Raw genomic sequence first — 18,762 nt, forward strand, 5'->3', positions numbered from 1 at the left:
CCTCTCTGACAACCATCGCGATCCATTTAATTTAGTTTATATACCCCTGCTTCCTCAAATCAGCCCACCTATCTCATGCATCCTTAGGAATGCCCGCTCCATCTGTAACAAGCTAACATCTGTACATGACCTCTTCATCTGTCATGGCTTTAACATACTTGCCATAACCGAAACTTGGCTTCAAAATTTGGACTCAGATTCTCCTGCTGCCCTCTCCCACGGAGGCCTCCATTGGACTCACTCCCCCAGACCCAACGGACAGAAAGGAGGTGGAGTTGGATTCCTTCTATCCCCACAAAGCACCTTCCAAGTCATTCCTATCCCTCCCTCTCTTTCCCTCTCTTCTTTTGAGATGCACTGTAGTCGTCTGTTTTCTCCTATTTCTCTGAGGATTGCAGCACTTTATCGGCCTCCTGAACTGGTGTTGCGCTTTCTTGATGACTTTGCTGCCTGGCTACCCTACTTTCTCTCCTCTGAAATACCCACGATCATTCTTGGTGACTTCAACATTCCTGTCAATGTCAACAGCCCATCTACAGCTAAACGTCTCAACTTAACCTCATCTTTTGACCTAACACAATGGGCACATACTTCAATGGTAATACCCTTGACCTTGTATTCTCCCATCTCTGCAACCCTGGCAACCTCACAAACACCCCCTTTCCTCTCTCTGATCACAACCCCATTAATTTCATTCTATCCTTGCCTGCAACCACCCATCCCTCCAAGCAGCAAACAGTTACTTGTAGGAACCTTCGTCACCTTAACCCTTCTCTTCTCTATTCTGCTACTGACCACCTATATGACATAATCTCTCCCCTGTCCTGTCCTGACCTGGCCACGTCTGTCTACAACAGTTCGCTCTCATCATCACTAGATGCACTTCCTCCTCTAACCACATGCAGAATCAGGCCCCGACCGTTACAACCCTAGCAAACGGACAACACTAGAAATCTCAAGAGACGTTGTCGCGCTCTTGAACGACTGTGGTGTAAAACCAAATGACTGCAAGACTTCACCCTATATAAATCTGCCCTTCTAAAATACAATTCCTGCCTCCATGTTGCAAAACAAGCCTACTTTGTTTCTCTTATTAATACTTTGTCATCCAGTCCCCGTCGGCTCCTCTCAACCTTTAACTTTCTGCTTCGCCCCCCACCCCCTCTACCCACTAACTGCCCAAGAGATTGCCAGTCACTTCAAAGGCAAGATTGATGCAATTCATGAGGACACCTCCACTGTGCGTACATCTTCCCCACCCAACATACCTGGCCTAACAGCACATTCAACACTCTCCTCTTTTGAATTGGCTACCAATGAAGAGGTTACAAAACTTCTCTCAGATGCCCACCTAACCAATTGTCCCTTGAATCCTGTTCCCTCACAACTACTAAGGTGACCCTCTTATTCTATCCTATGCTCCCTCACTCACATCTTCAATCTCTCCCTCTCTAGTGGCATCTTCCCCTCCCCTCTAAAACATGCGTAGATCACTCCCATACTTAAAAAGCCCTCACTGGACCCTACCAATCTAAACAACTTAAGACCCATCTCATTGCTCCCATTCACCTCTAAACTTCTAGAATGCTTGGTCTACAACTGTCCTAGCTCCAACCTCAGTGACAATAACCTTTTTGACCCATTACAATCTGGCTTTCGCTCGCAGCACTCCACAGAAACTGCCTTACTAAAACTTACTAACTGCTAAAACCAACAGCCACTACTCCATACTCCTACTACTTGACCTCTCTGCGGTCTTCGATACTGTTGACCACCCGCTCCTTCTCAATAAACTACATTCCCTTGGCCTCTGAGATTTGCTCTATCCTGGTTCTCTGCCTATCTATCACAGCGCTCCTTCAGTGTCACCTACATCTCTGTCTCCTCCTCTCCATTGCCCCTTTCTGTGGGGTTCCCCCAAGGCTCTGTTCTTGGACCCCTTCTCTTCACCTCCTCCCTTGGTCACTTGATAACTGCCCACGGCTTCCAATACCACTTATACGCCAATGACACCCAAATCTATCTGTCTACTCCTCACCTCACTCCTTCAGTCTCCTCTCGCATTACTAACTTACTAACTGACATATCAGCATGGATGTTGCACCACTTCCTTAAACTAAATCTCTCTAAAACCTGAGCTATTACTATTCCCCCCTGTACGTGCCCCCTCTATGACTTTTCCATCAAAATCAACAATGCAACCATCAGGCCCTCCCCTCACACCAGGGTACTATGTGTAATCCTAGACTCTGACTTGTCATTTCAGCCCCAAATCTAATCGTTGTCAAAAGTTTGTAGAATTCACCTCCGTAACATCTCTAAAATACGCCCCTTTTTAACAAATGAAACCACCAAGCTTCTCATTCACTCCCTTGTTATCTCTCACCTTGACAATTGCAACTCCCTTCTCATTGGCCTGCCTCTCCATAGACTATCCCCTCTTCAGTCTATCATGAATGCTGCTGCAAGACTTATCCACCTTACCAACCGCTCAGTGTCTGCCAACCCTCTCCTCCAATCCCTACACTGGCTCCCAATCACCCGGCAAATTAAATTCAAAATACTAACCACAACATACAAAGCCATTCACAACTCTGCCCCGAGCTACATCACCAATCTTGTCTCCAAATATCACCCAAATCGTCCCCTCCGCTCTTCTCAAGACCTCCTACTCTCAAGCTCTCTCGTCACCTCCTCCCATGCTCGTCTCCAGGATTTCTCCAGAGCCTCCCCCCATCCTCTGGAACTCGCTACCTCCACTGGTCCAGCTATCCCCTACTCTTGCTACCTTCAGGCGATCCCTGAAAACTCATCTCTTCAGGGAAGCCTATCATGTCTCCAACTAACCTCCTACTACTTCCATCAGCTCATTCTCCACAGTTACAACCTTTTTTACCACCTGCCCCACCCTATTAGATTGTAAGCTCTTCTGAGCAGGGCCCTCTTAATCCTCTTGTATTTGATTGTATTGTCTCCTTTTATATTGTAAAGCGCTGCGTAAACTGTTGGCGCTATATAAATCCTGTATAATAATAATACTAATAATATAGCACTGATCGTTGTATAATTGTCAATGGTCCCAAAAATGTGTCCAATTTGTGCGCCGCAATATCGCAGTCCTGATAAAAATTGCAGATCGCCACCTTTACTATTAAAAAATAAAAAAAATGCCATAAATCTATCCCCTATTTTGTAGATGCTATAACTTTTGCGCAAACCAATCAATATACGCTTATTGCGATTTTATTTATCTTTTTAACCAAAAATATATAGAATACATATCAGCCTAAACTGAGAAACAAATAGTTTTTTTTTTTTTTTTTGTTTTTGTTTTTTTTTATCAAAAAAAAAAAAAAAATGTGGGATATTTATTATAGCAAAAAGTTAAAGATATTGTGTGTGGGTTTTTTTTTTGTTTTTTTTTTTTTTTCAAAATTGTCGCTCTTTTTTTTTATAGCGCAAAAAATTAAAAACGCGGAGGCGATCAAATACCACCAAAAGTTTGTCTCTTGTGCAATTTCACAACAGGGTATGTGTCGCTTATCCAGGATCAGACATTTTACACGCTGAATGTTGACGGGAATGTCTGCTGTGGGACGGGAGCCACCACAGCCAGGATCGTCACTGACGGACACACGGCCATCTTTAAAATGTTTACACCATTCAAATGTCTTACTGTGGCTGAGTGGCTCGTCCCCGTACTGTACGTCTTCTGTAGATATCTGCATTCACAAGAAACGTCATCACCACACGCTGTTCCATGCACGCACTAACACTGTTGTCTGCCATCTTGATTAACTGTCTCTGCACTGGCCTGCAACATGTGCGCCACCTATCAGTAATAGGACACACTTGCCTCTTACTACTGCGTGTAGTACCACCACGCTAGCATTCCTTTTCATACCTGTAAAATTAATAATTCTGGTTTGACTTGAACGCTCCTTGAAATAGGGGACCCATCAATCACCTTCTGTGGTTAGCCCTGTCACCTCCTGCCTTTTGCCCTATTTTTATTGGCCCATCACTGATTTCTATAACCAGTAGTAAAGAGGAGGATGGGGTCAGGTCTAGGTTGGCAACCTTTAAATTCTTGTTGCTGGTTTTCTAACAGAGATGCCTCACATTTTTGGATCCTGTGGACACTACGAAGGAACAACAAAACTGATGTTTAGGTAAATAGATGTGCTTGCACTTTGTGATAAGTTCCAGTTTAGTTTTTGTCATTTAAAAAAGTTTCAGAGTTGGTAAATACACAAGATGGTTAGTCATGCAGTGTTTTTTTTTTTTTTTTTTTTTTTTTTTTTTTTTTATGGCATGGCAAGTAACAAATTGCTTGAATGTGTTCTTCTAACGTACATTTTTTTTCCAGATTCTACAACTGTGCATTGGGAACCATGATTTGTTTATGCGGAGAAGAAAAGCAGACTCCCTTGAGGTGCAGCAAATGAAAGCTCAGGCCAGGGAAGAGAAAGCCAGAAAACAGGTGAGTTAGAATTTGCATTGTCCAGCTAGTTACAAGTGATTTGTGCAGTTTTAAATTGAAAACTCTATTTTGTTGTTCTGCAGCCCATAGTCAGGGGATTGCATTCTGAAGACACAACTAACTTACTTATTTATATGACCAAGCATACTGTAAATGTTTATACACTTTGCCTTTTGAAAAATGTTGGGGCTGATTTATTTATTTGCAAATGTGGACTTGCTTTTTTAGTTTTGGATGTGTTAGAAACTGAACCTTTTGTAAGTTGTTTGTATGATTCATGAGGGGGTTTGTTTTTTGTTTTTTTTTATATTAATTGGAGAAAAAATAGCTAGGGGTATTTGATTGTTATAAGATGTTTTGATGTCTGTAACATCACTAGTGATTTTTTTTTCCCTTGTGCTCTGTCCTTGTGACACCATAATGAGAAATAAGGTTTTCCCCATAAGGATAAGGAAGAGAAAGGGTTGACACCATACGATGAAATAAGGTTGCTCCCATAAATGAAAACACTTCCCTTTTTTAAATTTTTTTTGTCTCTTGCCCATTAAGGGAGCTCTGCCTTCACTTCCTGTCCCTGTGACACCCAGTCTCCCTTATGGGAATATCTAAAATAAAAATAATTGTTGTTGGCTGGATCAGGGGTTTCATTTTAGGCCCACTGTAAAAGGAAAGTTGTGCTGTCTTTTCTAAACTCTACTTTCAAAAATGCTGGTTGCTTGGCAGTTATACTGATCCAAAGGTCTTTAATGCTTTGTGACTCATTGAATCAGTGCTAGAAATCAATGGAAATGTTTGTGACTCACTGAATCAGTGCTAGAATGGAAATCAATCAATGCCTCAGAAAGCATTAAAGTGTTACTAAACCTAGGACCCTGCATTCGCTATATCTGGTCTCCCACAGTACACAGAATATGGAAATGGAATTATTTTATCGGAGTATATTTACATGTAAATAAAATACATCAACATTTTAAACAATAATTCACAATGACTGCATGCAGTGGGTGAGATACTAAATAAACAGGTACAGATTTACTGAAACTTTTGAATTTTAGTAGTTATACATTTTTTTTTTTTTTTTGCTGCTGCCAATGGCACTATAAACTGGCGCGTGGAAGTTGTAGCGTCCCCCTGTTATGTCGCTGTTATCTTTACTGCTTTTGATTTGCTTCTAATGTAATATTTATACCACTGTCCGGGATGCGTGGTGTTATGTTCCAGAAAAGCCATCTCAGTGTATCAGATCTTTCGCATTTTAAAGAATTGAAAGGGTGCCTTGAAACGTCCCAGTGTTGTCAGAGCATAACATCAGGTGATCTTTATGGAAGAACTTCCCAGAGAGTAAGTAGAAAGCTGTCTCTGTGATCTTTCACTCCTCCACCGATGGAAAATGGTATTTTCCCAGTCAAGAGTTTGATGGATTTGATGGCACCTTTGGACAGTGTAACTGCACTTAACCCAAGCTCCCTTCTCTTTTGTGCTAAGGGCAGAGTATCACACATGCACAAGTAGATGGCAGGCCCAGTCCTTTCTGCATTGTGCGTCTTAGTGTGATCTGCAATTACCCAATCCCCTGATGACAGCTGCGCTAAGTGTGGATGCTGCCGGACAGGAATGTTAATGCCATCGGAGGGAATGGGCCGTCGCAGTGTGACGCCTCTGCAGCACTTAGCATTCAAACACACGGCCTGAGCCATCGACTCTTCTCCTCCCGCTCACTCATCCATTTGACTTGCCTGACTAGCATACAGATAAGGTGCACTGCATCTTTCTGCAATTCCAGCCTCAGCCACAAGGGGGCCTCCCTTTATTAACAATAAATGTAACTTTTTTTTTTTTTTTTTTTTTGTGGCAAGATGCTTTTTTTTTATAACCTGGTGCAATATTACTATTGCTCTGTTATCAGCATTGCATCTGTTGCTATTTCTGTCTGTTTTTATATTTTAATTGACTGCAATAAGACTATAAGCTTTTATGACCTGATTTAATATACAACTATGTAGTGATTAGGTTTCACCTAGATCTACATACATAATGTACAATATTTAGATTATATTCTGCAGGTTGAACTCATTAGAAAAAAATGTTGGGCAAAAAAGTGGCAAACTCTTGCTCGGCTCATATTGTATGACTTTTATTTCTGTAATGTGTTCGCTTTTGACCTCCAATGCCATCAGGTGTGTCTGTAATGGAGATCAATATTCTGTATAAGGACAAACGTTCTCATGGTGTCATTTTGCAGAGTACACAATTTATAGCACTTGGGTTGTCTGTTTTGTTTTTCCAAGGTGAATGAGGTATGGTGCAGTGTATGAATAAGAAATAGAATATTATTTTTCCATATTTGAAACCTGCAAGCTCTTGTTCTGGATTGTACCCTTACAGAATTATTATACTGTAGCATTAAAATATTACAATGTGTGTTTTTGTTTTTTTTGTTTGTTTTTTTCGGCTGCTAACTAATTTAGTTTTTAATATCACTGCATTTCTGGGAATTAATTTTATTGGTCTGTTTTTTTTCAGCATTAGGTTCCTGAATCCTATATCCAGGTGTAGAATTTCCTATAACTCTTTTAGTATAAAAGACACCAGTAGGGACTATTACCATTGGTCTTCAGTGCTGTTTTAGAACAGGTGGTTCACATAAATGTATTGCGGTACATTACAATGCACTGAAAGTGGTATTAAACCCAAAAGAAAACCTTTTATTATATTTCAGCTTACCAATTCTTAGCTTTCATGGCGGTATTCGTTTCCTTTTTTTTTTTTTTTTTTTTTTTTAGGCTTGCTCTCTTCTATTTTCATCTGGTGATCCAGCAAGTCTGTTTTTCAAAAATGCAAGCTCTCTTGTACAGTGTATTAGTTTACATGGATGAGACAAACCATTTAACACTGGCAGGGGTAATTTAAAATTATCCTCTTTTATTTATTCACATAAAAGCTTTATCCCAAAAGGGAAAAAACTGCTTGCTCTAACTGATTAAATAGTTAAAGGAAAAGTCCAGCCTGAGCTTTTTAGGCTGGGTTTCTCCTAAGGATCACAGGAGTGCAATTAGTTTTGCACTCCTGTGACCCGTTTTCAGCGGAGAGTGGTCTGAAGTCCGCTCTCCGCTGACGTCACCGGAATCAGTCGAGGCACCACGTCATCCCGACTACCCAAGTCTGGATCTGCCAGCTGTCTTGACTGATGGCAGTCTCAGTGAGCCACTGAGACGGCCGCTCCCCGCCCCTCCACAGCTCATCGCTCCAATGAGCGTGGAGAAGCATACCGGGAGCGATGCTGACTGACTGTTTTGCTCACTCAGGGAGGAGTGAGAACCGAGCCATCGGCTGTGTTCAGTGGCTCAGTGCAGAGACGTCGGGGGACAACTGCAGCATCGGTCTGATGCTCCATCCACCGAGGTAACTATGATTAGCAAAAAACCCCTAAAAAACATGCTTTTCTTTTTTTAAGCTCAGTTTGACTTCAATTTGTTAGAGTGTCTAAATCTGCTAGTACATCTAACACTTCCCTCCCCTTAGACAGACAATGCTTCTGTCCAAAGGTGCCCTGTGTGCTCCTTCATCTAGAGTGGGGGCATTCTAATACAGGAGGTGTGTTTCTAGTCAGCTCACCAGGTGAAAACTGAGGGGGAGAACGACAAAAAAGAAAACTGATGCAGCCACCACTTCTAATAATTGTTAAGCTGCAATATGTTACATTGCCGGTTTTAGATTTAATCCCCCTTTAGCTGTATTATTGTGCGTTACTGTGCATTGTGATAAGGCGCAGTAAATCACGTGTTTTACTGCAAGTTCCTGCAACATGCAAACATGTTTTTTTTAATTTATTTTGTGTGTGTATATGACAGTTGTGCAAAAATTAGGGGCCCATGCACATGAACAATTTGGGCTGTACACTGCCCAGGTCAGCTTATTTCTGTGGCGGGTGCAGCCACATCTTCTCAATTAGCTGCGGGCAGTAAGTCTATACAAATTAGTGATACACTGACACTATGGGGTTGGTTTACTAAAACTGGAGAGTGCAAAATCTGGTGCAGCTCTGCGTAGAAACCAATCTGCTTCCAGGTTTTGTTTTCAAAGCTTAAAGTGATTGTAAAGTCTTGTGTTTTGTCATACTTACCTCCTCTGTGCAGTGGTTTTGCACAGAGCAGCCTGGATCCTCCTCTTCTCAATTCCCTCTTTGCTGCTCCTGGCCCTTCCCTCCTGTCGAAGTGTTCTCACAGCAAGCAGCTTGCTATGGGGGCACCCAAGCCGAGCTGCAGCTCCGTGTGTCCATTCAGACATGGAGCTGCCATTCGGCCCCACCCCCTCTCTCCCCTGATGGGCTAACTGACTTTGTGTCAGCCAATCAGGAGGGAGAGTCCCAGACAGAGGGATTCGTGTACATCGCTGGACAGAGAGGGGGCTTGGGTAAGTATGAAAGGGCTGCTACACACAGAAGGTGTTTTATCGTAATGCAAAGAATGCATGAAGATAAAAAAAAGTTCTGCCTTTACAACTCCTTTTAACCACTTCAGCTCTGGAAGGATTTACCCCCCTTCCTGACCAGGCCCTCTTTTGCGATACGGCACTGCGTCGATTTTAACTGACAATTATACATTCATCAGTTTAGGCCAATATGTATTCTGCTACATGTTTTTGGTTAAAAAAATCGCAATAAGCTTATATTGATTGGTTTGCACAAAAGTTATAGCGTCTACAAAATAGGGGAAAGATTTAGGGACTTTTTTTTTTTTTTAATTGTTTTTACTGGTAATGGCGGTGATCTGCGTGTTTTTTTTTTTTTTGTGGTACTGTGACATTTTAGCGGTAAGTGCCACTATTTGGGGACCAGTGACACGAATACAGTGATCAGTGCTATAGAAATACACTGATCACTGTATAAATGGCACTGGCAGGGAAGGGGGGTTAACACTAGGGGGTGATCAAGGGGTTAACTGTGTTCCCCATGAGGTGTTTCTAACTGTATGGGGATGGGCTGCCTGGGAGAAAAGAGATTGCGGTTCCTGATTAATGGGAACAGCTGATCTCTCTCGCCCTCTCTCCCTCTCCCTCTCCCTCTCCCTCTCCCTCTCCCTCTCCCTCTCCCTCTCCCTCTCTCCCCCAATGGGGATCTGTTTGTTTACATTGACAGATCCCCATTCTGGCTCTCTTTCCTGCAATCGTGAGTGGCCGGCAGATATCGAGCCCGCCCGCAGTACCACATGCACAGATCGATGTACAGGTACGCCGTTTTGCGCAGCCATGCCGAGTTGCCGAAGTATATATGTGGAAGGTGGTCGGCAAGTGGTTTAATTGAACAAGCTGAAGTTAGAAGAGGAGTGGTTACCATGCACGGCTGCACCAGATTTTGCGCTCTCCGGTTTTAGTAAATCTTCTATCTGCACTGTCCACATGCAATCACAAATGGAGTGATTACCTGCGGTTAGGGACAGATATGTGCCTGTGGACACATACAGCTTGCATCCAGGGGTGCACTTCCATCCCTAATTGCAGTTAATTGCTCGGTGCGTGTGTGTGATTGCATTCAAACTGTCAAACCATCCAATGGCTGGTGTCTAAACTGATCACATGTAAAAGACACCAGTAGCAGCATCATGGCAGTTGTAGATTAAACAGAGGCAAAGATAGCAGCTTCCTTTGCTGAAAACGATAGGGGGGTTTACCATTAATCGGCATGCATGTCCTCTGCAAAAAAAAAAAAGTAAATCAGAGCGGTTTATGGTCACTCCTCCTCAGTGTAATATAGCTGCTAATGGTGGAGGTGGGTACAGATGTAGCTTGCACTGAATCTTAATTATTTTAAAGGACAGACATGAAGAACAAATTGTTCTGGTTATCTATTTTAGGTCAGTTGATTTATATATTAGCAGGTCTTGGGGCTTCAGATGCTCAAGCAGAATTGATAGCAGGGTGTAAGTAGAAGTCTGTATGTAGAAATTTAAACATTGCTGCCATTACCTTTTTAATATTTGTAAAAAAAAAAAAATAATAATAATAATAATAAAAAAAAAAGATCATTGCCGTTAACTTCTTATAAAAAAACGATAATTGCCATCATTAAAAACTGTTTAATTGTTTCAGTGTAGACCGGTATTCATCTTTAAATACCAGTAGCTGTGCTTTTTTTTTTTTTCTGCGCTCATTGCCTTGTCACTCGTGTATGTCGGAGCGCAATGTTTATTGACCACTCTGAGCTCCAGGAACATGACCAATACAAGTAGTAAGGCAATGATGTTGCAGTGTTAAGTGAGGATGATTCATGACTGTTGTAACTGCACAGATTACTGAGGTGAAGGTTGTAACCTTTAAATGCTTTATCTATTGTAATTACTTTTAGACATGATTCCAAGTGATATTCTGTAGATTTAAGTCTTTAGCGTGTCTGTTGGATTTCACAAGAGCAATGAAACGAAAAGCGAAAAAGTTTACTACGGCAGCGCTTAGTGTAGATTGTATTCTCCTCTTATACCTGTATACAGTGCTGAGTAAGACCTCGATGCCCTCCTTTCCTAGTTATCTGGCTATGTGTAAATCCTCCACTGAGCTCACTCTCCTTCATATCCCATTGCCCACTTGTCCTACAGTACATTTATCATATGGCTCAGCATATTTCCTCCGCTCAGCTTTGATATGCATGCATACTGTTATGTTAACACCTTCAGAGCTGGAGGCTTCTTCTCCACATAAGAACAGTGGAAGATTAGCTGAAAATGTCCAATTTGAGCAGATCTCCCTGATTCTAATAGCGGTTTGCCAAGGCTTTATGCAGCTTACTTTAGCTGCTGATATATAACCCTTTATGATCCTTACCTGCTGAAAGTACACTTGCCTTCAATAAGAGTCCCATGAAGTTAGGATTGGTGCACTGGCTAGGAAAGCAAATGTGATTAAATGCACACTCTATGTACTGAGCATTGCACTATTCTGTACTCTATACTATATATCATTCTACCTTGTACACTGTGCATTCTGTATTGCACACTACTCTACCCTGTACACTGTGCTCTATATTCTGTACTGTACTAAAATCTGCCCTGTACACAGTCCATGCTGTACATTGTGTATGTACTGCACACCATTCTACACTGTGCTGTACATTCTGTACTGCATACTGCACTGTACATTCTGTATTGACACCAATCCACACTGTGTACTGCTCCACACTGTACTGTACACTAATCCACCCTATGCCGTACATTGTATACTGCACACCACACTACATTGTATACTGTGCTATACATGTTGTACTGGTAACCACTCTACACTCAGCTTTACATTTCTGTACTATACATCACTCTACACCAGTGGTCTCCAAACTGCGGCCCAGGGGCCAGATGTGGTCCTTTGCTTGCCTTTATCAGGCACGCAAAACAGTATTCCTCCTACTGATACAAGGCACTATTCCTTCACCACAATGGGGCACACTTCTTGTCGCTGATACCAACAATAGGGCACTATTTTTACCACTGTCCCTAGCAGTGGGGCACTATTCCTCCCACTGACACCAACTGCAGGGCCCTATTCTTCCCACTGACACCAATGATGGGGCACCATTTATTCCCATAATACCAATAATTGGGCAATATGCCTCCCAATGGCACCAATTATGGGGCATTCTTTACTCCCAGTGATGCCAGGGTATTTTCTACTCCCATTGGCCACAGTCCGGCCCCCTCAAAGTCTGAAAGACAGTAAACTGGCCCTTTGTTCAGGAAGTTTGGAGACCCCTGCTCTACACTATACTGTATGTTCTGTACTGTACACCGATCCACCCTGTGCTGTACATTCAGTGTATAGTCTGCAGTCCTATACAGGTGTACCCTGCTGTATATTCTATACGCCACACTTCTGATTTGTCTACCCTTTGGTATAGAGCCTTACACTGTTGTCTTCCCTTGGACTCACCAGATCGCATTCCTCATCAAAATGAAATATTGCTTGTTAATAATTTTTGTCGTATTTTTTCCCATTGCGAGCCGTTAATGGAAGTTTCACATGAAGGTAATTCTTTATAGGATTTTGACGTGCTTGCTTTGAAAATTCTACTTCTTTGTCATCGGTGTAGCAGTCAGTATCCTTGCAGAGATAAGGATAATCCACATATAGTCAGTTGATTTTAGGCAGTCTATGCAGGTTTCTACCACGTTTTTACCTGAATTCATTGATTTTATTGAGCCCTTGACAGATCTTTTTATCCCGCTGCAATGCAGGTATCATTGGAAATGTTTTTTTTCTTCTTCTTTTTTTTTTTTTCCTCGAGTGTGTGTGCTCAACTTAATGTAGCATAACGTTCTATGTCTAATCAATACAAGAGTCTGTTCACCCAAAACTGATATTTCAGTTTTTGGTAGATGCAAGAGAAATAAACAAATAGATGGTTTCTTATTGGCCTCAGGAACTGTATTTGCAAGATCTGTCAATTTGAGTTCTCACGTCTGTACACCTGTCTTGGCCAATTATTTGGGGCTCCACTCTTCTGGCTGGAATTTTATTCTATATAATGGGAAATCCACTAGAAGGCTTCTAAACTGGGTAGGGCAGAAATGCTAAAAATGCTTTGTGGATGGGAACAGAATGGGGAATTGTTGTTTTGGGAGTACATACAAGAACTGTAATGTAGATTGAAAGCTTACTTGGCTCTCTGAACTCCTCCAGTAAGTATCATTTTGGGTGGTCTTCTAATGTTCAAAAACCTTGTTTGATCCATATTTAGGGAAGCAGCATATTTAATTCCTTTTATCTTGCTGCTGACTGAAATCCTATACTTTATTCAGTAATGAATATGCCACATCTAGGTTATTTAGACTGGACCCTGGGCAAAATCTGTGGTGATTTATTATTAATAATATTTGGTTTGGTTATTTCACTTGAACACACATTTATAAAGCACGACCGCACAATTGTCAGTTAAAGCGATGCAGTGCCGTATCGCAAAAAATGGCCTGGTCAGGAAAGGGGCAAATCCTTCCGGGGCTGAAGTGGTTAAATCAATATCAATAACATTGTATTGATAAGAGCTATTTTATCTAAGGGAAGTTCTCAAAACTTGGCTCGTTGGGTATACTTGAGGACTGAGGTTGAGAACCACTGCTCTACAGTTAACAATTAGTTTACCACTCCAGGAAAAGTGAAAACCCTCCCTTGTAACGGGGCTACGTCTGCACTGCAAGGGTCAGATATTTATTTTTAGGGGATGTTTTTACTTATCAGATCCTCTGGCAGCTTCCACTACATTCCGGTGGTTAGATGCACCCCGATGTCATCCATACTGATATGCACTGGGTCCATACACTATGATTGGACCGGATCATAGTGGAGTGCTGTCTGCCAGGGAGTGGGAAATCTGGTAACTAAATCTGCATTTCCTATTGCCTAGACATGACTGAGCATTCAGCCCCACTACAAGGGAGGGTTTTTAGTTTTGCTGGAGTTGGGCTTTAACATTCAGAATGCAAGTACTGTTGCGTTTCTCAATAAAGAGCTGCTATTATTCAAAATAACTGGCAGTTTTTTCTGACCTTCGCTCTCGTTTTTTAGCGGCTCTTTTCGTGCTGTACTTGGATTGAGCTTAAAGCTGCAATGGCACATGTAAATTTCGATGGCATAGTTATTACATAGAAGTATTTATAAGAGAACATATTGTACAAGCAATAAAAAGCTTTTTGTGAGCTTGGAATAATGTATAACTGAAAGTACATTGCAAGGAGATTTATAGAGCTAAAGTAGGCAGAATAAGCGACAAAAGGAGCCAAGCCACAAAAGGTAAAAAGGACAGAACAGTTGTCTGCTAGTGTCTGTCTAAAACATAGTGCAGACTGTATGGAAGGGGCAAATGGAGGTGTGAAACCCCTCCTGCTTCATCAGGCAATGCTAGAAGCTCCTGTACATGCTTCCCTATAATGCTCCTATAGCTTTTAATAGATAATGGAGGGCAGTGTATCTACTGTAGGGTATTGTTCAAGGCTCATTTTACTTCACTGTACCTTGGATCCTGTTTGTATAGCTGGTCACATAGAGCACCTTCCTCTACTTCTGTTCTATAGAAGTACATCTGTAAACCCATAAAAAGTCTTTATTATTTAACAAGAAAAGCCTGATAGTAGAACAGATGCTGCTGAACTCATCAGTGTGCACACTATGAAAAGTAAATGGAAAGATTTTATATCCAGATAAAATTCCTTGAGGGGGATACATATAAAATGGAGCGCTGTTGCCAGTGTCCTTTTTATTTACTACATAGAGCTGAAATGCGTTTTGCCTTGCCAGCAGAGTCCACTTTGAATACCTTGCGTGGACCTACAAATGTTGACTCATCTGCCTTCTTACTTGCTACTAGTTATGCTGTCATTTTCTGAATTTGATGCGATTCCCTATCTGGGACTTCATCACTAAGACAAATGGAAAGCTCTAGCAGCAGAACTAATACAGCATACTTCAAAAATACATCTTCAAACATAATGCACGCACAAACCTCGTAGTGTGATTTTATTTAACATGAAAGGAGATGTTGTTTTAGGAGAAAAAACATCTTTACAGGAGCATTTCAAGGCTTGCAAAGAAGCCTACGATAACGAATTTTCCTCCTTCAGCCGCAACTTTTTTAATAGGAACAACTTGAAAATATCTTTGCATATTAATGAAAATGAGAGGACCTGGTCCTGACCCTTCTTTCATGTGGAAGATGAGACAGTAATACACTACTCGTGTCTGATCAATGTCATCATTTACGTTTAATTAGAGGTTTTCCTAGATTATGGGTTCCTTGGGATCTTTGTGTTTGTTATGACCCTCAAGAGCAAGGAGCAGTCACCTAGCTAAAACACCATGTTATGCTCAGCAGTTTAGACTCATTAAGGATATTCCTGCTGGCATTCATTTTTGGCATGATATTCACTAAAAAATGTAGTCCAAGTTTTAAATGTATTGTCTGCTTATATAAACTATGCTCTAGATATAAACCTGTATATATAAAAAGACCTCTAAACACAATGCTACTGTAAATGTATCACTTATCCTCCTTTTAGAGGAACATTTTATTGTCTCCTTTTCATTGGCAAACATCTCTGTGGCCCCATTGGGGAAAATTTACTTCACTTCATATCACAGATGCCCATTCAAAAAAAAAAAAAAAAAAAAATTGAGCAAAGAGTTGGGCTTCATGCACACGAGACGCCGGTGCAAACTCTGCTGAACACATGTTTTTAAAAGCTGAAACCGGCGTTTAGAAACGCCCGTTTTGCCACATTTGCAAAACCCCAAATTTGGTGTGCTAAGAACCCCAAATTTGGTGTGCTAACACAGTGGGACTAACACTACAACATATCCAAAGCTGGCGTTCCTAGCACCAAGTGGCCCCAAGCTATGGGGCCCCAAAGTCGGGTCGCAAAATGTCATTCTCTGCTACAGAAAAGTGCTTGACATTTTGCGACCCGACTTTGGGGCCCTGTATCTTGGAGCCAATTGGTGCTAGGAACCCCAAATTTGGATATGTTATAGTGCTAGATCCACTGTGTTTGTACCCCAAATTTGGGGTTCCTAGCACCAAGTAGCCCCGATATATGGGGCCCCAAATTCGGGTCGCAAAATGTCATTCTCTGCTGCAGTTTACCATCATATTTCTGTGTTTTCTGGTCCAAAAAATAGGTAGTTGCGTTTATAGGCCTTCTTTTTTTAAAAAATTTTTTAAGGCAAAAAAATGAGTTCAGACGCCAAAGTTTCTGACGTTTCTGACGTTTCAGACACCAAACACGGTAACCCGCGTTTAGCCGTGTTTCATTAATAGGCGTTTTTCATTTTTGGTCATTTACAAACAAACAAAAACTTTTTTTTTTTTTTATAAACACGGCATGTAAACGCGGCAAAACTGATGTTTTAAACGTGGGTTGCTATGTGTCAAGTTAATAGTTCAGGAGAGGTTGTAAAAACGTCCCTTGTACATAAAGCCTTATTGTTATGACAGGCACAGACAGCGATATGAACATTTTCAGAAGTTCTGACCTTTCCATAAAGAAGTCAGGGGCGATCTTCTCAAAAGGGACACAGACAGCAATGAAAACCTGATGGAAGCTCTAAAGCAGGTGTGTCCAACCTGCGTCCTAAGGCGGGTATCAATGTGGCCTAACACAAAATCGTAAATTTAAGAATGGTGAATTTTTCTGGAATTTTTTTGTAAAAATGCTTTTATACCTAGCAATCAAACATACAACCAAAGAAACATTTGAGAGTGTCTCTTTACTGGACTTTTATAAGTTTTATCTTCCCAAAGAAAAATATTCAACTTTTCACAATCATGCCTTGTTCATGTCATCAGCTTTTAAAGTTTTGGATAGGGTGAAAATGGATTAGAAACCATTTCATGTTTTCCATTGCTGTCTGTTCCTGTTAGGGAAATTCACCTTCTCTATTTATCCTGTTTACCATTATCATTTAAAGTGGAAGTAAAAAAAGATCTCAGATTTTAGGTTGTCCCCAGGAAAGTAATGAGAAATCTTCCAATGGGGACACTATTTCTGGTGACCTGGGGGGCCCCAAGGGGCTCCCTTAATTTGCAGGGATTTCATTTCACTTCCTGTTTTGGCTATGGGACAGGAAATTAAGGGAAATCTTCCCAATGGAGCACAGAAGGCAAAAAAATTAACTGTTAGGGGTTATAACCCTCCCCCCTTACTCTATCCAAAATTGAAAACAGAATTTTGCCTATAGTCTACTTTAAATTGTGATCTGCCCAAATTTTTCTGCTCATCAGCTATCCTTATTGTTAGTGCATTTCATGTGCAGCCTAAGCCAATTCCTCTTCTTCCAATGTGGCTCAGGAAGGTCAAAAGGTTGGAAACCCCTACTCTAGAGTTCCCCCACTATATCTAAAACCAAGCCAAAAAAAAGCTTAAAGGATAAAAAAAAATCTCTGTGACCAACAGAAAGCTTGAAATCGGCCATTCCACATACATAAGCTTGCACAAGGCAAATTCCAAATCCTTCTGCTTTGCTAGATAAAAGATTAATTTGAAAACATTATTACCTGTATATTGGAACGATGAGCTGATAGCAAGGTCTTTCTGCAGTGTAGTTCCTCACTAATCTGTCATTTCTACACATGTAGTAATGTTGTTTCCACAAACTCAGGTCATCCTAGTTCTGTAAAGCCTGGTACACACAGGAAGTTTTTTTTTTCGTCAACCCAGCTGGCTGAACAAAAAAAAAATGGAGGCAGTCGCTGTGCCATTGTGTTGTGACAGGGTGACCGCCCCCCTGCCATAACTTGATCAGGTGCTGCACTGATCAGATGCTGATCGGCTTCTGGTTTTCCAGGATGCTCATTAAACAGAAGCTTGTAATGAGACCCAATAACACCCATCTACTGTCAAGGGAAGTCTGGTCAGAAGTTGTCTTCATGGAAGAATTGAGGCCAAAAAGCCATACTTCCAATGTGGAAACAAGGCTAAGCGTTTCAACTAGGCACAAAATTTAAATATTTGGCTGTAGCAGGAGGCAGTTTGTTCACCGAAAGGCTGGACAACAGTGCAATAATGAGTGTCTGCAGACCACAGTGAAGCACGGTGGAGGTTTCTTGCAAGTTTGGGACTGCATTTCTGCAAATGGAGCTGAAAATTTGGTCAGGATCAATGGTGTCTTCAATGCTGAGGTATACAAGCAGATACTTGCTCATCATGCCATACCATCAGGGTGACGTGTGCTTGGCCCCAAATTTAGACAACGACCCCAAACATGCAGCCAATGTCCTTACGAACTACCTTTCAGTGTAAAGAAGAACCCCCCCCCCCCGAGCCCTTATCTTAACATCATGGAGTCTGTCTGGGATTACATGAAGAGACCGAAGGATCTGAGGCAGCCTTCATTCACAGAAGATCTGGGGTTAGTTCTCCAAGATGTTTGCTGTTTTGAAGGCAAAGGGCGTTCACACAAATATTGGTAGGATTTGGATCTCTCTTATGTTCCATTATTTATTTATTTTTTTTGTTAATAAACTAAACATTTCTTTCTCTGAAAACTTTCTTGATGTACAGCATTTTTTTCACACCTGCCTAAATCGTTTGCACCATACTGTATGTGTGTATGTATATTACGGTGCAAAAGTTTTAGGTATAGATACAATACTGTGCAAAGTTTTAGGCAGGTGTGAAGGAATGCTGTAAAATAATAATGCTTTCAAAAACTATATAACTTTTAATTGTTTACTTTGCATTTTGTAAATTGATAAGAATAATCGAACAGAAAACATCTAAATCAAATCCAATATTTGGTGTGACTACCCT

General features: G+C 41.2%; 1 protein-coding gene across 2 annotated transcripts in view; it reads left to right on the forward strand.

Moving 5' to 3' along the window:
* Positions 1 to 18,762, forward strand: part of NF2 (NF2, moesin-ezrin-radixin like (MERLIN) tumor suppressor) — a 156,404-nt gene that overhangs the window by 52,089 nt on the left and 85,553 nt on the right. For both annotated transcript variants that reach the window (XM_073630703.1, XM_073630693.1), the window contains exon 11: positions 4,370 to 4,483. In XM_073630703.1, the coding sequence (XP_073486804.1) occupies positions 4,370 to 4,483 (114 nt within the window). The remainder of the gene's footprint in view (positions 1 to 4,369; positions 4,484 to 18,762) is intronic.

The sequence above is a fragment of the Aquarana catesbeiana genome, linkage group LG01, assembly GCF_042186555.1.
Source record: "Aquarana catesbeiana isolate 2022-GZ linkage group LG01, ASM4218655v1, whole genome shotgun sequence".
NCBI classification, from domain to species: Eukaryota; Metazoa; Chordata; class Amphibia; order Anura; family Ranidae; genus Aquarana; species Aquarana catesbeiana.